Source organism: Paramormyrops kingsleyae, chromosome 17 (genome assembly GCF_048594095.1).
Source record: "Paramormyrops kingsleyae isolate MSU_618 chromosome 17, PKINGS_0.4, whole genome shotgun sequence".
In the NCBI taxonomy this organism is placed as follows: Eukaryota; Metazoa; Chordata; class Actinopteri; order Osteoglossiformes; family Mormyridae; genus Paramormyrops; species Paramormyrops kingsleyae.
Window position 1 is genome coordinate 22,597,165 of NC_132813.1, and position 21,277 is coordinate 22,618,441.

The 21,277-nt window shown below is 42.3% G+C and overlaps 2 protein-coding genes across 8 annotated transcripts in view; both read left to right on the top strand.

The window, feature by feature from the left end:
- stim1a (stromal interaction molecule 1a) overlaps window positions 1-2,609 on the top strand; it is a 44,792-nt gene extending 42,183 nt beyond the window's left edge. For all 5 annotated transcript variants that reach the window (XM_023838853.2, XM_023838856.2, XM_023838855.2 and 2 more), the window contains one exon: window positions 56-2,609. In XM_023838853.2, coding sequence (XP_023694621.2) covers window positions 56-599 — 544 coding nt within the window. In that variant the 3' untranslated portion in view covers window positions 600-2,609. The remainder of the gene's footprint in view (window positions 1-55) is intronic.
- A 2,301-nt stretch (window positions 2,610-4,910) lies between these two features.
- On the top strand, window positions 4,911-20,062 carry LOC111857722 (protein sel-1 homolog 3). Of its 3 annotated transcripts, none has more exons than XM_023838851.2 (24): window positions 4,911-5,059; window positions 5,265-5,305; window positions 6,511-6,834; window positions 6,994-7,120; window positions 7,245-7,366; window positions 7,480-7,595; window positions 7,673-7,734; window positions 7,827-7,953; window positions 8,330-8,456; window positions 8,757-8,900; window positions 10,106-10,311; window positions 10,712-10,891; window positions 13,837-13,956; window positions 14,387-14,527; window positions 14,643-14,705; window positions 15,804-15,977; window positions 16,152-16,279; window positions 16,426-16,509; window positions 16,942-17,032; window positions 17,218-17,305; window positions 17,404-17,513; window positions 17,986-18,113; window positions 18,916-19,018; window positions 19,178-20,062. In XM_023838851.2, exons 3-24 carry the CDS (start codon window positions 6,609-6,611, stop codon window positions 19,304-19,306), a joined length of 2,796 nt encoding a protein of 931 aa, XP_023694619.1. In that variant the 5' UTR covers window positions 4,911-5,059; window positions 5,265-5,305; window positions 6,511-6,608; the 3' UTR covers window positions 19,307-20,062. The 3 variants fall into 3 exon arrangements, with proteins under 3 accessions (XP_023694619.1, XP_023694618.1, XP_023694620.1); XM_023838852.1 differs by lacking the exons at window positions 4,911-5,059; window positions 5,265-5,305 and adding exons at window positions 6,135-6,218; window positions 6,342-6,380; XM_023838850.2 differs by lacking the exons at window positions 4,911-5,059; window positions 5,265-5,305 and adding an exon at window positions 5,378-6,218 and having other exon boundaries at window positions 6,342-6,834.
- Window positions 20,063-21,277: the final 1,215 nt, after the last annotated feature.

Below are 21,277 nucleotides of genomic sequence, written 5' to 3' on the forward strand. Positions count from 1 at the left end.
CCGTTTTATGTGTGTTTCTCCCCAGAATAATTTGGTTTGTCTGTCTGCTTTGCAGGGACCTTAACCGCTCTGATTCTGACTCCTCCTTGTCGCTGTCCCAGTCTGGTGAACAGCTGCGTCTCTCGTCATCTCTTGGCTCTAAGGGTCATTCGGTGAAGCCCAGCTCCTTCCTGCATGCCCACACGAGTCGTGGAGATGAACCCGCCCACCTACATGCTCATACGACCCCCAATGGTGGGAACCGCTTCCCAGAGGGTGGCGCCTGGCTGGAGGGGGGTCCAGACAGCCCTCTGCTCACAAAGAAGACATATGCCATAGAGAAGTCAGCCAGTCTTAGCGAGATCAACAGTGCCCTGGTTGGGCTCTCGCAGTCCGAGTCCTCACGCTCCATAAGCCCCACTTCCACTGACCCCGATACCCCTTCCCCTACCGGAGCACAGTCGCTCGTCGGCGGGGTCAAAGGTAGCAGCCGCCTTCCCCAGCTCTCTTCCAAGAAGAGCCCCCTGGAGGAAGACAGTGGCTCCACAGGGGAGGACACTGACTCCACAACTAGCCGCAAGAAACATCCATTCAAGATCTTCAAAAAGCAGAAGAAGTAGTGGAGTGTGTTGCTCCACCACAGACAGTTTGTCAAGCCTCCCCCCCCAAACCCCCCCCTATTTTGAAAGAGATGTCAGATTTTCTCTTGCAGAAGTCTTTTTTTGAGGATCTTTTGGTCCTTTTTTGAGATGAACTGTTGAGGGCGGGAGGGGAACAAGGAAATTGATAGATTTTGTTTTCGTAAATGATTTAAATATATATCTACAAAAATTGGAATCAGTGAGCTTATATATATTGGAATGTAAACTGCTATTTATTCTGCAGGAATCGGTGCCAGTATTTCTCAAGGAATCCTCCTACCTGATGGTGTTCTCGTTTTAGTTACATCTGTTTGCATGTCTTCACCTTGGTTGAATTGAAATTTGAATGCTTTTTGGTGTTGGCTTGGTTCTCGTCCTTTTTCAGCTTAAGTTGTATGGCCACTGCTGTTTGTTACTTCCCCTTTTGGTTTAGTGGTCATACTAAACTCAGTTAATGAAATTCAGTGTTGGTTACCGAATGGGGGGGAAAAAGGCTGAACCAAAAACAAACAACTTCCCAAAGAAAAAAGGCATAGCAGGGTGTAGCTGAAGTCTGTTTGGGAACACTTAGGAAATCTAGGGGATCACTCCATTTTTCTTATTTCTAATAATAATACTATTTGTGTTTCTGTGTCTCTGATTTGAACTTTTACATAATGGTTAAAAGGTTACATTTTTTCCACCCCCTTTCCTACTCTGTGAGTTCCATTAAGAAATGACAAAGTTCTTTTCATGCTAAAACATGTTGGACATTTGATGTCTTTCCTTGTTCCTCCTGATGTTAAATATGAGTCTCATTACTCTTATGGTGGTTTACTTAGTCCCTGGAGCCCACATATCTCCATGTGGTGCTGACAAGGAGAACATTTGGGCCTTTGCAGCCCCTCCCATGGCCTTCCAGGACTGGAAAATGCTCTCACGCCAGAATGTCACCTGAATGTGATATGTAATCTGTGTTTTAAAGACACTTCAGAGAATGTGCTGCAAGTCACATTTGTTATGGCGTCAAAAAATGATGGGTGGGAGGGAGGCCTAGATGCCATGTAAATTTGGAACTAAGGTAGGAAGTAGGTTTATTGGGGGAGGGTTTTTTTTTGATATTCTTATTAAGTGCTGTATTTTTTTCTTCAAACACTAGAATGGGTGTCTTTGTGTCCTGGATGAGGGCTCCCCTGTCTGGCTAGGCAGAGCTCTCATCCAGACGGTTATTCTGGTGTTTGTAAATACACTGTGTTCCTCTGTCCCCTACATTCCTTGTGTGGAATAGGGCATGGAAGCTAATATTTTTGCTGTATTTTACCAAATAGCCTCATGCTGAGATTCTCACGGACAGATGGTTAGACGCATGATCACGATCACCTAACAAAACAACCGTGAATTGAAGGTGCAACTCAAGAAAGGACTGGAGCCAAAATTACACAAGGATCTGTGTGTGATTGTGAAGTGGATCAATCTGTCTTCGGAACCCTGCATCTTGCCTTAAGAACTGTCAGTTACCACAGCAGTGCTGGCAGAACAAACCATTCCCTCGCAGGGGGGGGTGTGGCTTTCCCAAATAACGGTTATGTTGAAATTGTCAGTTTTTTCCCCTCTCCTTCCATTTCCCTTATTATAGTTTATGCTCTTCTTGGTCATTTTATTTAAATGTAATTTGTACCACTATTGCACGTTGAAACTAATGGGTGTGTGTGTCTGTGTGTCTGTGTGCGTGTTTGCGTGTGTCTGTTCTGTAAGCGTGTTCCTCGTCAGCTGCATTGTTCCCTGCACTCCTGCATGTGACCCAGTGCAATGCCTGTGTTCAGAAGGGAGACCCTTCTCAACTCCACATGGCTGATTCTTTCTGATTTTTACTTGGTCTCTGTTTAAGATGACATATCTTCACAAGGGGAAAAGAAATAAGACTTTTTGCATCTTCTGTGACCTTAGACTTTGACTCTTCGGAATTTTATGGCACTCCTGCATGATAGCAATAAACTATTTTGAATGAAAGATCCCTTGCCTTTGTTTTGTCCTAGACAGCATTGTCTCCTGCTGTCCTACATCACCATTTTGGTATGAAACTACACTATGAACAGCAAAGAGTTACATATATTGGCATGGCGATGTTTTGTACTCGTAAGAACAAATGGAAACTACCCAGCCATGACAAATTTTTACCATTCTTGTGTTTCTGTCCTCCTTATCCCCATGAGGTTTATGCGCTCATATCAGGCATTTGTGTTAGAAATTAAGCGGAAATGATGGTGTTTCTTTTAAAAACATTCCATGCAGCTAACCTGCCTATTTATAACATGAATGCATAGCCCAAAATACTGTGCATGTGTGTTTGAAGGTCTGTCAGGAAGATGCAGACAGGAATTTGTAATAAAGTAACTGCAGTTCACTTTATTCCACTTTATTCCAACAGCAATGTGAACTTGTGGTCTGTAATTTCCATTAGTGTTGCTGATCACAGATTGGCTCTTCCCCTTACACAGAAGACTGACAATGTGTTATGTCTGTACAAATATCATCTTGTGTAACAGGAGGTAAAGTGATTCTGCCTTGATATTAAGAGAACAGTAGCACTGAATGATCCCTTATGTATATATAAACATAGGCCTACTTGTTCTGTACTCATAGAGATTCGTGATACTGCCACCTAGCGTCAAATAGATTTGTTACTGAATTTTATTCCTTTTCCTGCCTCGTAGGTCATTCAAATTTTATATCATTTGAAAAATTTCTAATTGGCTACGTAGTATGCCATTCATATACATTTTTCAGGAATTCACTTTGAATAAAATATAACCAACAGAAAAAGTATATGGATATGTTGGTCTTTAAATATTTTCTATTACTATTATTGATTTTTAATTACTGTTAATATTCTGTGACAAAATATTTGGAAGTGGGGTTACTGCGTTTGGTTGAACAGACTGGTTCAGCGTCATAAGCTTTGACCTTATTTGTAGTGATGTGAGATATTTGCTTGGGGAATTACAGCTTCCATTTACCGTTCGGGTAAATAAGCATGTGGAAATTACTGAGTGAATGCGAATGTGTCCTGTGTGCCTAACGTGGTAGGCTACAGTTGTCCACTAGTGGTGGGCGGATCGACCAAAGTATCCATAATATTGATAATAATGTTGGTATTGATATTGATCAATACCGGTTTAATGAGATCGATACTTCAGTTTTTCTTTCTCTCCTGAATGCACTGCGGCTGTCTGTGTAAGCGCTGCGGCTCTCAATTGCCGCCAGGTGTAATGCCGAAAAAGGCATCCCTGCCGTAGAATGCACGCCTGTCTCTAAATGACCGATTGGTCGCTGATCTGAAACGAGTTGAACTACTTTGTCGAGTAAGGCTACCGTAGTGCTAATCAATAGCCCCAAAAAACCTGTATAACTCAAACCCTAACCCCCGAAAAACCTCTAAAACCCTAACCCAAAACACCCCTAAAACCCTAAACCTAACCCCTAAAAAACCCCTGACCCCCAAAAAACCCTTAAAAGCTCAACTCGTCGGAACACCGGCATGCATTCTAAGGCAGGGATGCGTTTTTCGGCATAACACCTGCTGTCACGTGACTCAGCGGCGCCAGGCAAGCAAAAAGGCACACACAAACACAGTATAATATTTATAATAAAGTATTGTATAGTAGGTCGCTGAGCCATGCTCGCAATAATTAGACGGCAGAGATAGTTCGGGGCTTAATCACCAGATGCCGTTTATTACACCCATACTACTACAACCCACAGCTGGCACTGCCTACCGTGCTCGTCGTCCCGTTTACTCCTCATACACACGGTGGGCGCGAGCACACATATACACACACACTATGTACAACAATAAACATGAACTACTATACATGACATAACACGTGGCACATTTATAATCACACAAGCGATTACTGAGAACTATTTACAAGCTGGCATTAGTCCAACATGCCGCGCTGCAGGCCAGTACCTCCGCTAAGTACAGTATTTATTTACTCATAAACTTTGCCCCAATTCTGTCCTGGGTTTTAACTAATTAATAGAAAAATCGCAAAAACACTTAAAGGTAATGAAAATTAATTCAGCTTTAGCAATTTGATGATACATCCACCTTAATTATTAAAAAGTAGTCTATCGATATCGTATCAGCGATATTTACCCTATATTTACATGGTATGGGATCGATACCAAATCTTGTAGTATCGCACGCCACTATTGTCCACTACACTTAACTGTAGAAACAGTTTGAATTGCACGTATGGGTGTGATTTAAGGTTGATTTAACGTCTGATCCGGTTAAAGGTTGTTTTATTTATGGAAATGGTCGGAAAAACGTGCGGAGTCTCCGATTAGGGAAAATCTATCGAGGGGAACCTGAGCTCCCAGGGGCTCAAGGTGACGTTTATTCAGAGGGTCCGGAATTGCTAATTACGCCCCTGGTTGGAGGTCTTCTCCTCCTGGTACATATTGCGTTGTTGCCCAGATTATTTGTATCCGTATAAAATCTTTAATTAGTTGTCTCCTTCACATCTACATGTATTTACTAATTTAATAGTAGTAGTGTAGTAGTAGCAGGGGCGTTGCTAGAGATTTTGGGCCCCATGAAAGCATATCATATTAGGACCCCCAGTCCAAACCAATCCAGTTATTTTCCTAATTTTTTAGGGCCCCTGTCACTCAGCAGGAGCTCGATCTGATCTTCATAGGTAAGAGACCACCGCGCTTAGCACGGCGCCGCCATTAGACCAACTGCTGTCTGTGCTTGAAAACGCTTGAAAATTTGCGCGACAGGATTTTTAATTAAAATTATTAAATTTATGCGCGGCACTCGCCTAAATATAGTATATAGGCCTAGAGTCACGAATGTTTATAGATGTCCTTAAAAACTGAATTTCTAATCTAGGCTACTTTAGACACCAACTGTAGCAAGTGCTGCTTCACAATGAGAAGTGGCAATGGAAATTTAGTAATGTGAAATATAAAGGAATAACATTTATACATCAAGAATTGGTTACTGTGTGTAAAAGGCGGGTGGAGCTTTGTATGCATTACACTATTTACCTTACCTGCCATTCTGGAGATTCAAGCAGGATATTATTCCGGGTTTGCTTCAGTAACCACCTTTAACACGACTAATCCAGAAATATATTCTAGCGTGAATCTATATAATGTTGATATTCTGCAGTTCTGTATAGATGTTAGCTGCTTGATCACTCCTAACTTCAAAGGATGACGTTCGATGGATCACATTATGAGCCGATAAGTAAACAAAAATGTTAATGGATCGTTTCAGTATGAAAAAGTTTAGTCTTTTTGACAATTGAAGGCTACTCGGATTGTTAAAAAATATATAGGCCTAGTTTTTTTTGTTTCATTACTGCTGTTCGGTGATCGGTGTTACAAGTTTCTAATTTGAACCTGTGAGCCTATTTTTTTAGTGATTAACCGTCGGTGGGTTTTTGCTTATTTCTGTTTGCGCAAATCTAGACAGTACAGTAATACTGTGTAGATAAATAGTTTCATGGGTCGCTGAAAGCATTCAAAGGTATAAATCTTTTAGAGAAAATGTCGCGGATAAAGGATAGATGTATTTTACCACTAATATACTTCGCTGTTTTGGTGAGTTCACATTTATTCTGAGCTAAGCTTAAAAGCTGCATTACACTTAGCATTTTTATTGTGGGTTTTTTGGGGCATATTTCAGACATGTGTTTTTTTTCCTGTCCTTTCAAACGAATGCAGAACGCCACTGAATCCATCCAGCCTCCTCTCCTTAACAAGGTGGAGTTTCTGAATCCACCACATGAACCAGTGTCTGAGTATCTGTTACGGGTCCAATACGCCTGCTCTGTATCTGCAGTCGTGCACTTGGAGGCACTCGTGTCAACTGATACCACAACTGTCGCTCCAGTATTCCAGAGACACTGGTCCTGTGAGCCAGGCTTGACCAGAATTCGAGCTCTGACCCTCCGGCTCCCCGACAGCGTGGTGTACCAAGCAGACTGGCTCATGCTCGATGCAGATTGGCTGTTTGATGTCACGATGCGGGCCTGGATCATTGGACTTGGAACTCAGAGCTCTTACCAGACCAGCCTGGCCCGTGACCTTGTGCAACTACAACCTGTACCCCCATTCAGCCGTCCATTGAAAGAGCACCAACTCTGCCCACGCTGGGATAAAGATTTGCTGTGGCGTATTCACAGAAACTGTGTTCCTCAATGTCCAGAAGAACAAGGTATCCTTAAAAATTGATAGCAGGTTATCTATCTATCTATCTGTCTGTCTGTCTGTCTGTCTTTAAAGGAAAATTTACTGTATCTTTAAATATAATTTACTTTAGATCTTTAAAACATCAATTAATGACATTCCATAAAAAAGCATATCTTCTTCTTAGAGGTGGCCCATTTCTTCTCCTTTCTGTTTGCGTCCACCGGAGAGAACTTTGGCATCACCAGGGCTGTGCATCATTACAGAAACAAGGTCTTAGAACAGCTGAGGTTGAAAACTATTTCTTCTCCTTGGTAAGATGCACCATGATCTGAGCAGTCAAATCCGTAAGTCTTAACAGAATCTAGGGGGCTTTTTGCGATAGTTTTGTTGAGAGTGAACTCTGCAGCATTCCTGTGCATCATGTCTTGTTTGCAGGTGTACGATCTCCATCTGGCTATTCCTCACCCAGCACTGTAAGCAGCATTTGTGTGGAGTGCTGCATCATGTGGACTATCAGAAGAACTATTCCACCCCCGCCATTTTTCTTACAAGCTCCGGTAGGTCCAAAAAAATATATGCTCAAGAAAATATGTCCTGTTCCGTTTACAGTATGTCCTCTTTGGCTCCATAAGCTTTGTCATGAGACACGGTCCATGCCGATTGTCCTTAGGCCAGTTCCATATCCAGGTGACTGGAGAGGATGGGATGTCTGTAGCCTTCCTGGTCAGCTTTCAAATGCCACTGGGCAGGTGGTGTTGCATCCAAGTGGCGATCCGTGGAAAATCAGTGAGTGCTGTGGCTTTCAGTCCCCCCCCCCCCTTGGTGGTGTGTGGTCTTGTGATTAGTATCTTTTCTCCCTACAGGTTGACGTTGTCATGGTCTGCGTAGGTGGGGGACAGCACTCTGTGTATTCTGCTGAGCACAGGTGAGCAAGGGCTTGTCATTTAGAACCAAAGCTTCACAGCTGGTTCATGCCGGGAAGCAGGATTGACCTTCTGCACTGACTTTCCTGGGCAGGTTCAAACAAGCTTTGTACCTGGATGATACAGATGGTCATTTCATCTTGGGAGGAAGTAATTATGTGAAAGGCATTGAAGGCTTCTTTGGACCCTCTCTGTACTATCGCAACAGAATAATTTCATTGGTGAGTGATGTACTTTGCATTTCCATCCATCCATCCATCTTTTCTCTATAATCACTTGTCCACTGCAGCATCACAGTGAGCCTGAGCCCTATTTCAGGAAGCATAAGGCATGAGACAAGGGACACCTTGGAAGAGATGTTAACAATAGGCTCCTGAGACATTCATACACACAATTTCCCACAATAGTAAGTTTATTGGCATCAATACATAGTTTGTTTGGGTGGTGAAACCAGACAAGCAGGAAGAAAGCCATGCAAACAGGGGGGTAACACACAAACTCCATACATATTAATGGAACTAAATGAGCTCTATTCTAAGCTTTCCCCTCAAGCATAACATATCAGCAAATGTCTGTTTTCTCTGCTTGTCATTGTAGTCAAAGATTGTTGTTCCGGAACTGATTAGGGAAATGAATTTGACAGGATGGTTTGAGTCTTGTCAGCTGTTTCAGAAAGAGCTTTATATGAAAATGACAAGATACTCACAGAAAGTCAGACAATCTGGTAAGTCTGTGTAAATGTGATAGACCATTTAATCAGTGTCTTACTTTTTTCCCCCAGAATTAACACTGTGCATTATTTTCAACAAGACGGTAGAAAACCAAATAAAACTGACTAATGTATAAGTTCACCAGGTGGCACTAAAGTTCAAATAATATGTCAAGTGGCCTGTTATATTTGAAACAAAATAGTGTTGGCTTTAGACTGTAAGGTTGACTGCCCAGGCTTAAAGCTTACAGCTGAATCTGCACAAATCATTTATCATTCATCACTGATTTGTCCTTATCTTCCCTGTTTATTCAGCAAGAGTTATGGATACCTACAGTATTTGGGCATTTCGAGAAATCCCCCCACCTGAAATGTCACATTGTGAGCTGTGGGAGGCGCCACCCACCTCTCAGAGACGCCCTGCTGTCCGACTTGCACAGATTCTAGCCACCAAACACGGTCACACAATTCATTTCATTTTATTATCATTCAATTTCAATTAATTTAATTTCATATTGTTTTATATTACCAAGATTTTAGTTGCTCCTCTCTAATCCATCACTCACATTTTCAAGTATGTCTCGCTGCGATCTGTGGGAAGGTGTGGTTGGATGTCCAACTGTGCCCACATCCAAACTGGCGTACCATATGTCGCCTCACGAGCCTGTCAACCATGCTGTTTGCTCAACAAGCACTGCAAAGTCTCCATGGAAGCATTAGCATTTGCACTATCAAACGTCAAATGCATCTCAGACCACCTCGGCAAGTGGTTTGAGTGTAGAGATCACAATGTGTCTTGGTGGTCATTTACACTTGTATTTAGTGCTGTCTGTTTTTAAACAAGGCCTGTGTTATCAACTTTTAAGTTGTAAACTTCACAGAGACTATTATCGGCAAGAAGTTCTTTACCAAGTTATTGTGGTAGTTAGTTGGATAGACAGTTAGCTAACCGGTGGAAATATTTGACTAGCAGCAAAACAACCACATACAACCACACTTGTCCCACAGTTAAATATTTGTGCATTTAATGAGGGGCATTTGTGCATTTAACAGAAATACTGACTAAATAACAAATAGCTCTGGAATTATACTGGGATACAAATCAAAGAGTTTTTTACATCCTATTTACATACAGCCGTAGAAAAAATTAAGAGACCACGGCACAATTTTTTGTTTTAGTCTTATATATATATCAAACTGCAGCCTGGTTCTTCAGTCCTGTTTCTAGGAGCCTGACATGAACTATCCTAGCAGTGCACTTCACACATGCACTTAGTGTTTCCTGTTCCTTTTGAAGGTCATTTGATGTCATCCTCTGATTCATGAGAAACTGTTGGATAAGTTGCCGGTCATCTCTGGCATTAGAACGTTGCTACTGCAATCTACCTGCCTGGTTTCTGACCATTCTCAGTGTCTCCTGCTTCACCTTATTCTTGTGTACTGCTGTCTTGGAAATTTGGAACCTGGAAGCAGCCTGCAGAACCTTGATTAAACCAGGATTTAAAAATGCAGATTTGTTTAAAAATATAGAGTGGTCTCTTCATTTTTCCTGCGGCTGTAAGTGAGCCGGGTTTGATATCCAACCGCACCTTCCCCCAGATCGCAACGAAAGGCTTCTCCACATTTTAGATTAGAATGTGGTTTTCTTTTTATTGTTTGTTTAGGGGCAGAAAGACTTACGCTGAAATCAGTGGGTAAGCTGCTTTACTCCAGAGCTCTTCGCAAGCTGACCCAGGAAAGGCCAGCTTTGAATGTCAGAGGGGTCATGCCCCTTTTGCTACAAGCTGGCTGTCTGGGTGACATGAGAGCCCTGTACTTATCATCAGTGCTCTACAACAGTGGTCTTGGTGTCAAGAGGCAACCCAAGAAGGTGACTGTGTTTGTGTACATACCATTTTCATGGGTGTATACACCCAACACAATAACTGTATGAAATAACATTGATCTGTAAGTGGATTTGCACAACATTCATCATGCGTATATATGAAAATACCTTAGAGCAGGATGTTTAAGCATCAGCATCATTCTGCTCTTTGCTGCTACAGTTTTATGCTGATTGATATTTTAAATGAATCACTTCAGGTTAAGATCTTCACAAGAGTAGGATCTGTTTCAATTGAGCCTCTTGGATATTTTGGATATTATTGGATCTAGGAGCAAAAAGCGTAATATAAAGTCCCCAAGAGCACAAAGTTGCAAATTGGGCTTCGAGAGCTTTGCTGGCCCACAGGCTTTTCACTCTCCACACGTGGATGGTTATTCACACACAGGCCAGGCTGCTGAGCCTCTTGGCCGCGCAGCAAGATTGGAGACTGGCGCTGCTGCAGCTCGGTCACCTGCATCACCTGGGAGAGCAGGACGTCCCTCCGGACACACCCCTTGCCTATGCCTACTACTCCAACATAGCTGCTCAGACAGCACTCGACAGGCAGAACCCCTCAGCGAAGCAGGTGGGGCTCCGTATGTGGAATTACCTCTGCGGTAGATCATTAATATCTATATTTGTTTTTGGTTCAAACAGTTTTATCATCTCCTGGAACTATGGATTATTCCAAAAATTATTTTTGCCTAAAACAGTATTGGAAAACTTTATGGAAAAATATCTAAGTTGTCTGAATTACTTATGAATTCATTTGAGAATTAAATAACATTAGAATGTGAAGGCACATATAAGATTTTATATTAGAAAGTGGACATGTCAAGTGGGAGTCTGGAAAATGAGCAGATAATACACTTCTTGTTCCCAGACACTTATGGTTGAGATACTGAGATTTCTATAAGATCCTGCAGAGATCTTTATTTAACTAAGCCTGGACTGATGATTTCTTATGATAAGAATGTTTTTCCTTTGCCCCATCTTTGTGTTGTGGTAGGACTGGACGATATGGCAAAAATTTATATCACGATATATTTCTTAATTTTGGTCGATACGATATAATTCCGATATCGATATGGACAATATTAAAAAGCCTCAGGAAAAAACTGCCGAGGACACGCACAATGGATGTCTGCAAACTGAATTTATCTATAATACCTCCAGGCTCCTCCTATTAAAATTATATAATTTTTTTTTTAAATAAAAACAGAACAAAAAAAAAGGTTCACTTTTTATTTGTATTTAGCCTTTACAAACAAGAAATGTGAAATAAACTATCAAATAAATAAAACTCTCAGACTCAGCTTATTAACAATAATATATTTCCATTTAAACTAGAACAGGCTGATTATTCATATACAGTCGAACCTGGTTATGTCGCCGGCCTAGGGGGTTGCCAAAAAGCGTCGAGATAACCGATGATCGAGATAACCGAAAACCAATATGGCAGCAATATATTAGCATGTGCTTGAAATGTATTTATGTGCGTTAATAACTGAGAATGTACATGCACGGGTTTTTGGCATTGCCGCGATTTGTTTGACGCGATCGGCATGCTATAAATATGTACATACATCGGGGCCGGTTCTAGACATGCATATATGAGGGGGCAGACAGAAATGTGAAGGGGGCACATGGTGGCGACAAAGGCGGGAAAGGGGTGGGGTGGTGCTCTGGATAACTGTTTTTGTCATGTAATTGGATTGCACTTTGTCAGGCCTCTGCCCTAAGACCTGTCCAACTTGGGTGTCCCACCTGAAGGCTAAGCTTCTGCTGGTGTAGCTCTTAGGGTCACTGAGGCACGCAAAGCCCCTGACCACATAAGGTGGCAATCCCTCAGGGGGAAAACCGAAAAGTAAAACAACAAAAAATAAAATAAAATATTCCTCATCAGATTAAAAACAAGACATTTACCTTAATTGGATGGCCTATATCAAACATATTTGAACCCAACAAAACACTTTTCACTATTGCCAATATTACCAAAACTAAAAAGGGTAGGCTAAGTTATGAAAAAGAAAAAATCAATTCACCGAGTCTTGAAATATAAAACTGAAAAATAGGATCGGTCAGGGTTCATTTCACTACATGTTGTACTTGTTATAACTATGTATGTGACGAATAAATAATCTTGAAATCACAACGAACAAGTCGCTCAATGAGAATGAATGACGTAACCGACTGGCTAAGCTGCTTCTAGCGCCAAGATGGTTCAAATGGTACGATCCACACTAGGGGTGTCTAAAATCGTTTTACATAAAATTTTCCTACAAGGTGAGGTTATCTTTCTTAAAAAAAAAAAAAAAAACAACAAGAAAAATGTTAATACCCCCCCCCCCCCCAAACTGCTATTTTTGTCTATTTGGGGGGGGTCTTGATCGGGGGGTACAGTACCCCCCGATCAAGACCCCCCCAAATAGACAAAAATAATTCGAACCATGATCTCACTAGTCGCTATGATTTTGACGAGAGAGATTGCTGTTTCCTCCAAACCTTCCGCAATCACGCAGCTCATTTCGCTTTGCCCTGCCTACTGAGAAACTGGCTCATTTGCATACTAACAGTGATCGGATGTTTAGCTGGGGGGAGGGTGAGTGGGGGATCTGCCGAGTGCTGCGTGAGCCCGCGCACAAACAGAACGCGGAGGGAAAGAGCGAACAAGAAGTGAAACTTATTATCTCGTTTGTGCCTTTTTCAGCTACTGTAGTAAATCTTGTCCATATTCAGTTTGTGGGTAATTATTATTTTCTTCCTCAACTTCTAAAAGTTTGATTTAAGGGGGCAGGACGTTTGCTTAAGGGGGCGTTGCCCCAGCGTAGAGCCGGCCCCGACATACATGTTGGCTAACAAAAGGCATACCACCAACTAACAGCAGAGATTTACCAGTATACAATAAAAACCACCGTCGTTTCTTGATACAAACCTTTAGTTATATTCTCCAACATTGAAAACACAAAGATCGCTCACAAAATCACAAAAAACCTGCGGGGTGTACTGTAGTTCGTTTTTACAAAAAGCTAACCAGTGTCAAAATTAAATTCACGAGTCATTTCGCTCTGACACAGCTCTGAAAAGTATCATACACGTGGTTACTATGGTTTCTTTACAAAGGCTAAAATGCTTTGTTGCTTTTGCCTTTAACAGTCTGCTTGAAAACAAATGCTTCAATATTATTTATGCTGTCTAAAAAAGTTTTACCTGGATCACGTTTCACAGCTGCGTTGTTCAGCAAATTACCATGCGAATGCGATTTGAATACGCGCTGTTTAGCACTTGTGATACATTTTTAAAAGCCGGTGAATATATATAATATTCAAATGTATATCGAAATATCGGAAATGTGTTTAAAAATCGTATCACCGTTATCGAAAAAAATTCTATCGCGATATATATTGATATCGAATTATTGTCCAGCCCTATGTTGTGGTGATCCAATTTGCATTTAGGAGATACAGAACAGAAAACCAAAGATCTTACCAAATGTTATTTATTGCTTACGGTCTCACTTCTCCCCCGCAGAAATTTGTGGAGTCGATTCACCTGAGCAACGAGGACATGCTGAAGCTCCAGACGAGTGAAAACGATGACCTCTTCCTGTGGCTCAAACACCAGGCACGCAAAGGAGTAGCAGAGGCTGAGGTACTGATGTCAGCTCACTCTGTTTATCATGTATACTAGAGATAGAGAAGAGACTTCAATACGTTTGCTTGGCCAGAAAGTTGGCAACATTGCTGTAGAATAAACCCAAGAGAATAAATCTAATCATGTGAATTATGTTTTAGTTACTTTGACTTTTAATACATTGTGTAAGGATGAGGCTGACCCAATGCCTGGTTTATTTTACCTGGGTCTCCACTTGATAAGCACCCGCTACAATTTATTTTAAATAATGGTTAAAATTACTCAAGTAATATTTATGCCATCTTTTGAAACATGTTCACTGACTGTTCACAAGGTCACTTGCTGAAATAAACAACCATTGACACAATGAGTTTGGCAGGCTGCAGCACAGCCTGAGTCAGCATTAGCAGTACGCTGTTTCTGGAAGATATCAATTCCCTGACTGCAGCAAGCAGTGGGCCGGATGCTGTTCTGGGGTCAGCAGGGCGTGTCCCCCAACCTTCAGGCCGCCGTGAAGCACTACGAGCGGGGGGCGGTACAGCTGGAAGACACAGTGTCCATGTACGACTACGCCATCGTGCTTCTGAAGGTGAGGTTCCCTACGTGTGGTGCCAAGGGCCCCTGTGCTCCTCAGCTTAGAGAAAAGGAGACACAGAGCCACTTCTAAGTCACTAATGAATTGTGGATGGAATATTTGTCTGTAGGGGCAAGGAGTGAAGCAGGACATCCCCAGGGCAGTGAGCTTTCTGAAGAAGGCAGCTGAACGGGTAATAGTGATGCTTCTGGTCCAGGGACGTAGCCAAACCTTGTTGAAAGGGGTGGACAGACTGGGGTGGCAATGCGCTAATATTTAATATTTAGCCAACCGGACTGGGGTGCGGTGGGGGAGTTCGGTACATTTGCCAGTCGTGAGGCTTATCCATTGATCTTTTTGTGATTCAGTTAGAGACACGCCACTGTCGACTCACCTATAAGTTGGGCTGGCTAACAGAATTAAATGCTCCATATCTCGTTTTTCTTTTTTGGTGAGGGGTGGCAGCTGCGGTGACCATGTATTTATGGGGGGGGGGGGGAGGCATGGTCACCTTTGGCCACCCCTTTCTTGTCATCTTATCATGCTGAGCTGAGAACATGGATTATGAACTGTTTGGCCATATAAAAATGCAAAAGTTTGTTTTTCTTTAATCATATTGCATGTCACATGTTTAATTCATACATTCCATCAATCTAAACCCTTGGGTACCTTGTCAAGGGCAAATCTAATTGCAAGAGTGTGATTATATTTAAATATTCAACTTCACAACTAGTACATTTTTGGAGCTTTGTTTTTTAAAATTGCCATGCATCTCACAAGCTAGTGAAAAAAATCAGATTCAATAGATTCAAAACCTTATTGTCATTGTACTAGTACAAGATAATGCAGATTAAAATGATCATATTTTATATTCATTTTAAAGTATGTAATTTATATGACTAATTACATCTAACATTAGAATATCCAAAATTAGAATATTTGGTACCGCTTTACAATAAGGCTTATCAAGGGTTTATCAATAGTCTATAATGAGGTTATTAATTACGTTGTAATGATTTGTAAATAATCAATAGACAATTATAAACAAATGATTTCACAGTTTTAAAATTATTTTTAATGAATTGCTGCCATGTGTAAGTGGTAAAAGTGAGCCTTATTGTAAATTAATATTGAACATCCAAAACAAATATAATCAACAGAGTTTTGTAAATGACAATTACAAGCTGCTCTGCTACATGCTTCCTTATGTTGACTATAGTACTATAGCTGATTAAGCAGTGACATTTGGCCTGGGTCATGTGATGCTAAGTTTAAGTGAAATCTCTCGGAGGACTTTGTGGCAGCCATCAACGCCCTCGGCTGGTACTACGAGCACTACGAGAAGGACTATGCTAGAGCGGTGGAGCTGTGGGAGCGGGCCGATGGCCTTGGGAGCCCTGAAGCTGCCATGAACCTTGGGGTCATGTATTCCCATGGTCATTATCCCGGGAAACTGCCTGACAAGGTCAGCAATCGTCAGCTGCATCCCTCTGGCTTTAATTATCAAAGTTGTAGAAAATTCTTATAACACAAGGGCAGTCCTGAGTCACTGGAGCATTCAGTCTGTAATTGTTTTTCTCGTCTGTTCTGACTGTGGACTGCGATCCAGATCTATTCATTTTGTCTTGCCCCACTGCAGTTCACAGCATACACTTACTACTTAAAGTCTGCCGAGAGGAGAAGCATTGACGGTGCGATCCAATTGGCTGAGGTGTGGATCAGAGGGATTCCCGGTCAGGTCGACAGGCTCCCAGTGAATGCAGTCCTGTAAGAAGTGACTCAGAGTCATCTTTACCTGTCTGTCTGTTAAACTGTGCCTTTGGTCTTTTGTGTCATTATAAATTGCTAATCATTTTATAAGGAGTGAATGTATTTCCTGTAAAGCTCTGACAAAGTGCTTTATCCAATGTCAGGTGGACAAAGTGGGTAGCTGAGCAGAATGGGTACCTGGGGACAGTGCTGAGGATGGCCCTGGATGCTTACCTCCGTCAGGACTGGTAACTGGAACTGACTCAACTTTCTATGCTCAGCATGGAACAATGTTTCTGAACCAGATCTTTGGGACCCCCAGACGACCTGCAGCACTCCATGTTTTTGCTGCCTCCCAACTCCTGGTAGCATGGAGCTGGGAGGCAGCAAAAACATGGAGTGCTGCAGGTCCCTGAGGACTGAGGAGAAACACTGCCATAGAAACACTGCAGCTAATAAACCACCGCAGATCTTTTACTGGTGCTTCTGGAGATTACAGAAATCCCTTAAAGATAACAGTGAGGGAATGTGCTACAGTTACATAACTGCTATTACTCTTATTATTGTGTCTTAAAGTAAAACTGTCCAGTTTGCTAAATCCATAGCCTGTAAAAAGCACTCATTCTTGGATGGAGCAAGCAATGACCAGAGACTAAGGGTATAACTGGCTTCCCCCCCAGGCCCTCTGCACTTCTCTGGTTCCTGATGGCTGCCGAATCGGGGTTTGCGACAGCCCAGTTCAACATAGCTTATCTCTGCGAGCACAATCCTGTGAGTTTGTAAAAATGTTTAAAGAATAATTCTTTTGTCATCCTAAAATCTTATAATGAATTTGTTTCTTTTATAGGGTCCATCGTGTAATAAACCGTATACTTCTGTATATTACTATGTTTTGTGTTTAGATGATTGAGTGTCAGTTGTAATATTATAGAAATAGGTATATCCTGATTGTACAGGGAAGCTTCTTGGATGAAGACTTTGTGACAGAGTGCATGTGGCGATACTACAACCTTTCCATTCAAGCTCAGGAACCTGCACCTTATGGTATATTCCAACATTAGCATGCTAAATCTGGCTATACATATGCACCTTTGTGAGGGTTTGTCCTGTCATGCTCTCACGTCGCCTCCTGCTTTCCTCAGCCCTGTTAAAGATGGGCGACCTGATGTACGATGGCCACGCGCGAAGGCAAAGAGATGTGACCGCAGCTGCTCACCTGTACAAAAGGGCGGCGCTCAAGAGCCACCCACAGGTATGGCTGCTCCTGCAGCTCCACAGATACCAGGTCCCCTCAGCTTGAATCCAGCGGTCCTGGTTTATTGACCAATTTTATCGTTTATTTAAACAAGAGCATAGGTTGGATTTCACCATTGGAAGGGACTAAATCAGCCCCGAACCTCCCGCCCCCCTAAACACACGGTATTCCCACAAGATTAGTATGGATACGTCCCTAAATAAATAAATCCTTTATTTGCCGTTTGCACAAGTGCACCAGAATTCTTCTCTTTGCCTACCCTCATCATTCTCTCCATAGCTTGGGGGTCGTAGCATTGGGTCAGCCAGCATGCGACCCCCCTGGAGCTGGGGGTTAAGGGCCTTGCATAAGGGCCCATGGACATGTGACTGTGTTTGCTGAGGCCGGGGCTTAGCACGCTGAGCCACTCATTGCCCACTATCCCTGCCCAAATCTACGTCCTCATATTAAAACTTCTGATCACCCCCAGGGCTGGTACAGTCTTGGCCTGCTTGTCCAGGATGGGGTGCTGCTGCCAGGCTCCCTGTTGGCTGAGCTGGGCCTCTGGGAGCTCCAAGGAGCTGACAACCACACAGTGCTCAGCACATTTTACCAGAGGCAAGTACAGCCTGCTCCCTGACTGCATGCACTGCCTGGTCACCGGTGGGTGGATTAAGCCGCTGTGATAGAATGTGCACTCGATGATTAGAGCTCTTTGAGTGTTGATATGTCTTGGATATACATCACAAGTTCCAGGGATTCTAAAAGTTGTTGATGAAACAGCCCGAATGCTGAAGCTTTTAGTAGACGGTCCTTTTGCAGTTGCACAATGAGATAACACACTTACTCTTAGCTTACCACTTAATGCTTTTTCACATTCACTATTAAACACTTCAGTCTCAGTTCATACTGTCTCTTTTGTTTATCACAACAACAATGTATATTTGAAACAGTAGTATGTCACATGTACAAGGAAATTTCCATCAAAACAAATATGATTTTATTGAAAAAGATCCAAGCAGGTAAAGAAGTCATAAGCACTACCAAAATATTTACATGAAGGTACAGCAGATGGTAATATAAGGCACCTTATATTGGGGCTTATTGGGTAACTGGGCCACATTTCTTACTGCGGTGGTTTTTTAGGGTATGTCATCCTCTGAGTACACACTATGGAGTGCATATATGTATTTGAAGTGCTAGTGAATTAGACCAGTGTTTCCCAATCCAGTACTTGGGGACTCACAGTCGGTCGATGTTTTTGCTCCCTCCCTTGAGGACCGGATTGGGAAACCTGAATTAGACTTTTGTCTATACTATGTGGATGTACTTTCCTTGCTGAGTTTAATGTGTGGCACAGTCCCTCGCTGTGCATTTGCCTGACTGCCCTTGTTTAACAGCTTGGGTGGCCATTGTACAGGTGCAGAGACCACTCAGATACTGAGGCTTACCTGCCCTGCAGCTTAGCCCTGATCCATGCTCACCTGCTGTCTGCCTGGAAGCTCCATGGCTCCACCATGATGGTTAGTGTCCAGTGTGTTCTGCTGTACTCATTTAACACTTTATTGAAACCGCATATGGAGAATAACCCTCCATCTTTACCATGCTTGAGTTTTAGGATGAATCATACTGCATGCACTGCATATATGGCTAATGAGTCAGGCCTTGGCCCTGCTTTTCAGCTTTTCAGCACTGTTACCATGGCTGTCGCCTCTCTTCTGGTGGTCCTGCTCCACCTGGGAAGGCCTTTGACGAGGCCTGAGGATCACACAGCGAATGGGGAGCCAGCAGGGAACATGGCTGCTTTGTGATTGGCTGCTCTCAAACTCCCTTCAGATGAGAATGGGGGGGGGGCATGGTTCATAACCTCTCTCTGACGGTGGTGGTATAGCTTGAAGGTTTTGGTATCTTTCTTTATTTCATACACATACTGGCAATATTTACATTAGCCACATCTTTTTGTTTCGGTTTTTATTTACAGGTTCCATATGTCATTAAAAGCTTATGACCAAAATAGCAGACGACTCATTTTCAAATCAACGTTTTCATAATTAACAATATTTTCATTCAATAATTTAATTTATTGTATTTAACTTATTGCCTTAATCTGTACCACCAGCTATCTTACATTGCTTACAAGCAGAAACAATATGCCTGAATGAATATACATGCACCAAACTCATTCCACAGCCTAGTCATACAGGGCGGTATTTGTTGACAAAAAAAACCAAAAACAAAACACATCCACTGTCTTAGTCAAGTATACAAGAAGATTTCAGTATAAGAAACAGCACAAATGTGGGTCTGGAGTCCTGTGCTAAAATGGTTTAGCTCTCATGACCTATTTCTAACTCCTAACTACTCTGTATTATACATCATTTCTGCATGCTGATCAGCGTTACTTTCATTTTTAGGCATGCTGTTGTCTATACTATGTAGCTGTACCTTCCTTGCTGAGCTTCATAGTTTTGTGTGAATGGATATTGTGTACAGATCTGAAAAGAACAACAGATGACAATGGAGAAAAAGTCCATTAGTGAAATAAAACCTGGCTGTGTTAATGTGGAGGATCTGGTAACGTCTCAGAGTCAGTAAGTCAGAATGTGAATGAAATCCTCTCTGCACTTCAAAGGGAAACAAATGGCTAGTTCCAGCTCCACAGAGAGTTGGGTCCCTTGGGATCTCCATACCATTGGTAATGAGTCACCGTGATGCTCTGAGGGCTGCTCCTGGGCACGGGCTGGAACCTGCAGCGTTTGTGCCCTGGGGCTTCGTAAGCAGACAGTAACTCTTCTAATTAAAAAACACAACCGCCTGGCAATTAAAGGATGGGCTGGGACTTCTTTGCACCCACTTGCCGACCTGAAGAGCCTCCTCTGCGTCAGTTTCATGTCTAAGCATTCCTAAGACAAAGTTATCTCTTTACTTCAGAAAGTCTGCTTAAAATTATAATGGAAAACTCTATGGTAGGAGGCTTTAAGGCAGATAAATTCAACAGCGCGCTAAAGTTGTATTGCAAACTATGGCCCTCATTTTGATAGGTGCAGTACATATTAGTATTGAACATCTGACATTGTATAGGTTTCTATTTCTCTAAGTGGGGTAGCTTTCTGGACTGTGTTCTAACACATCAGATCATTCTAAACGAAACTAGGGGATTGTTATGTCCTGTTTATCTCACAAAGGTGGGTGTGAATCACCCTCCCCCGCCGGGAGCCAGGTCCCATGTTGACAGAGCTTTCACTGTGGGCTGGAGATGGGATCTCGTGTCTTTTCAGCATGTCCTCCCCTCCTGAGTCTCCCCCTTGCCCTCCCTGGCTCCCTCCGCTGCCACAATTTCAGGACCTGTAATGTGACCAGCTGGCCCAATTCTCTATTGTGTTGTCAAAACCCTGGAAGTTGCTGACATACCTCATCAGCATCAAGTCGTACCCACTGTCAGCAGCTGTAGTCCGGGACCCCCCATTGAATGCAGTCTCCTCACAGCTGTACTCAGCTCTATTATCCAACTGCCCACATCCATCACATGGGAATGCAAACACAAATCAAGCAAAACCCACTGATCAAAACGTATATTTTTACTTTTCAGCATAAGACAAGATAACACTTTATTGATCCCACACTGGGGAAATTTACTTATTGCAACAGCCAGTAAATAAAAAGCAATAGAAGAAAAATACTGTTACAAATACAATAAATAACTTAATTAAATTTAGTACACCCAATTACACAGATTGCACAGACCCAAAATACACATACATACAGCACCGAGTGATGTAAAT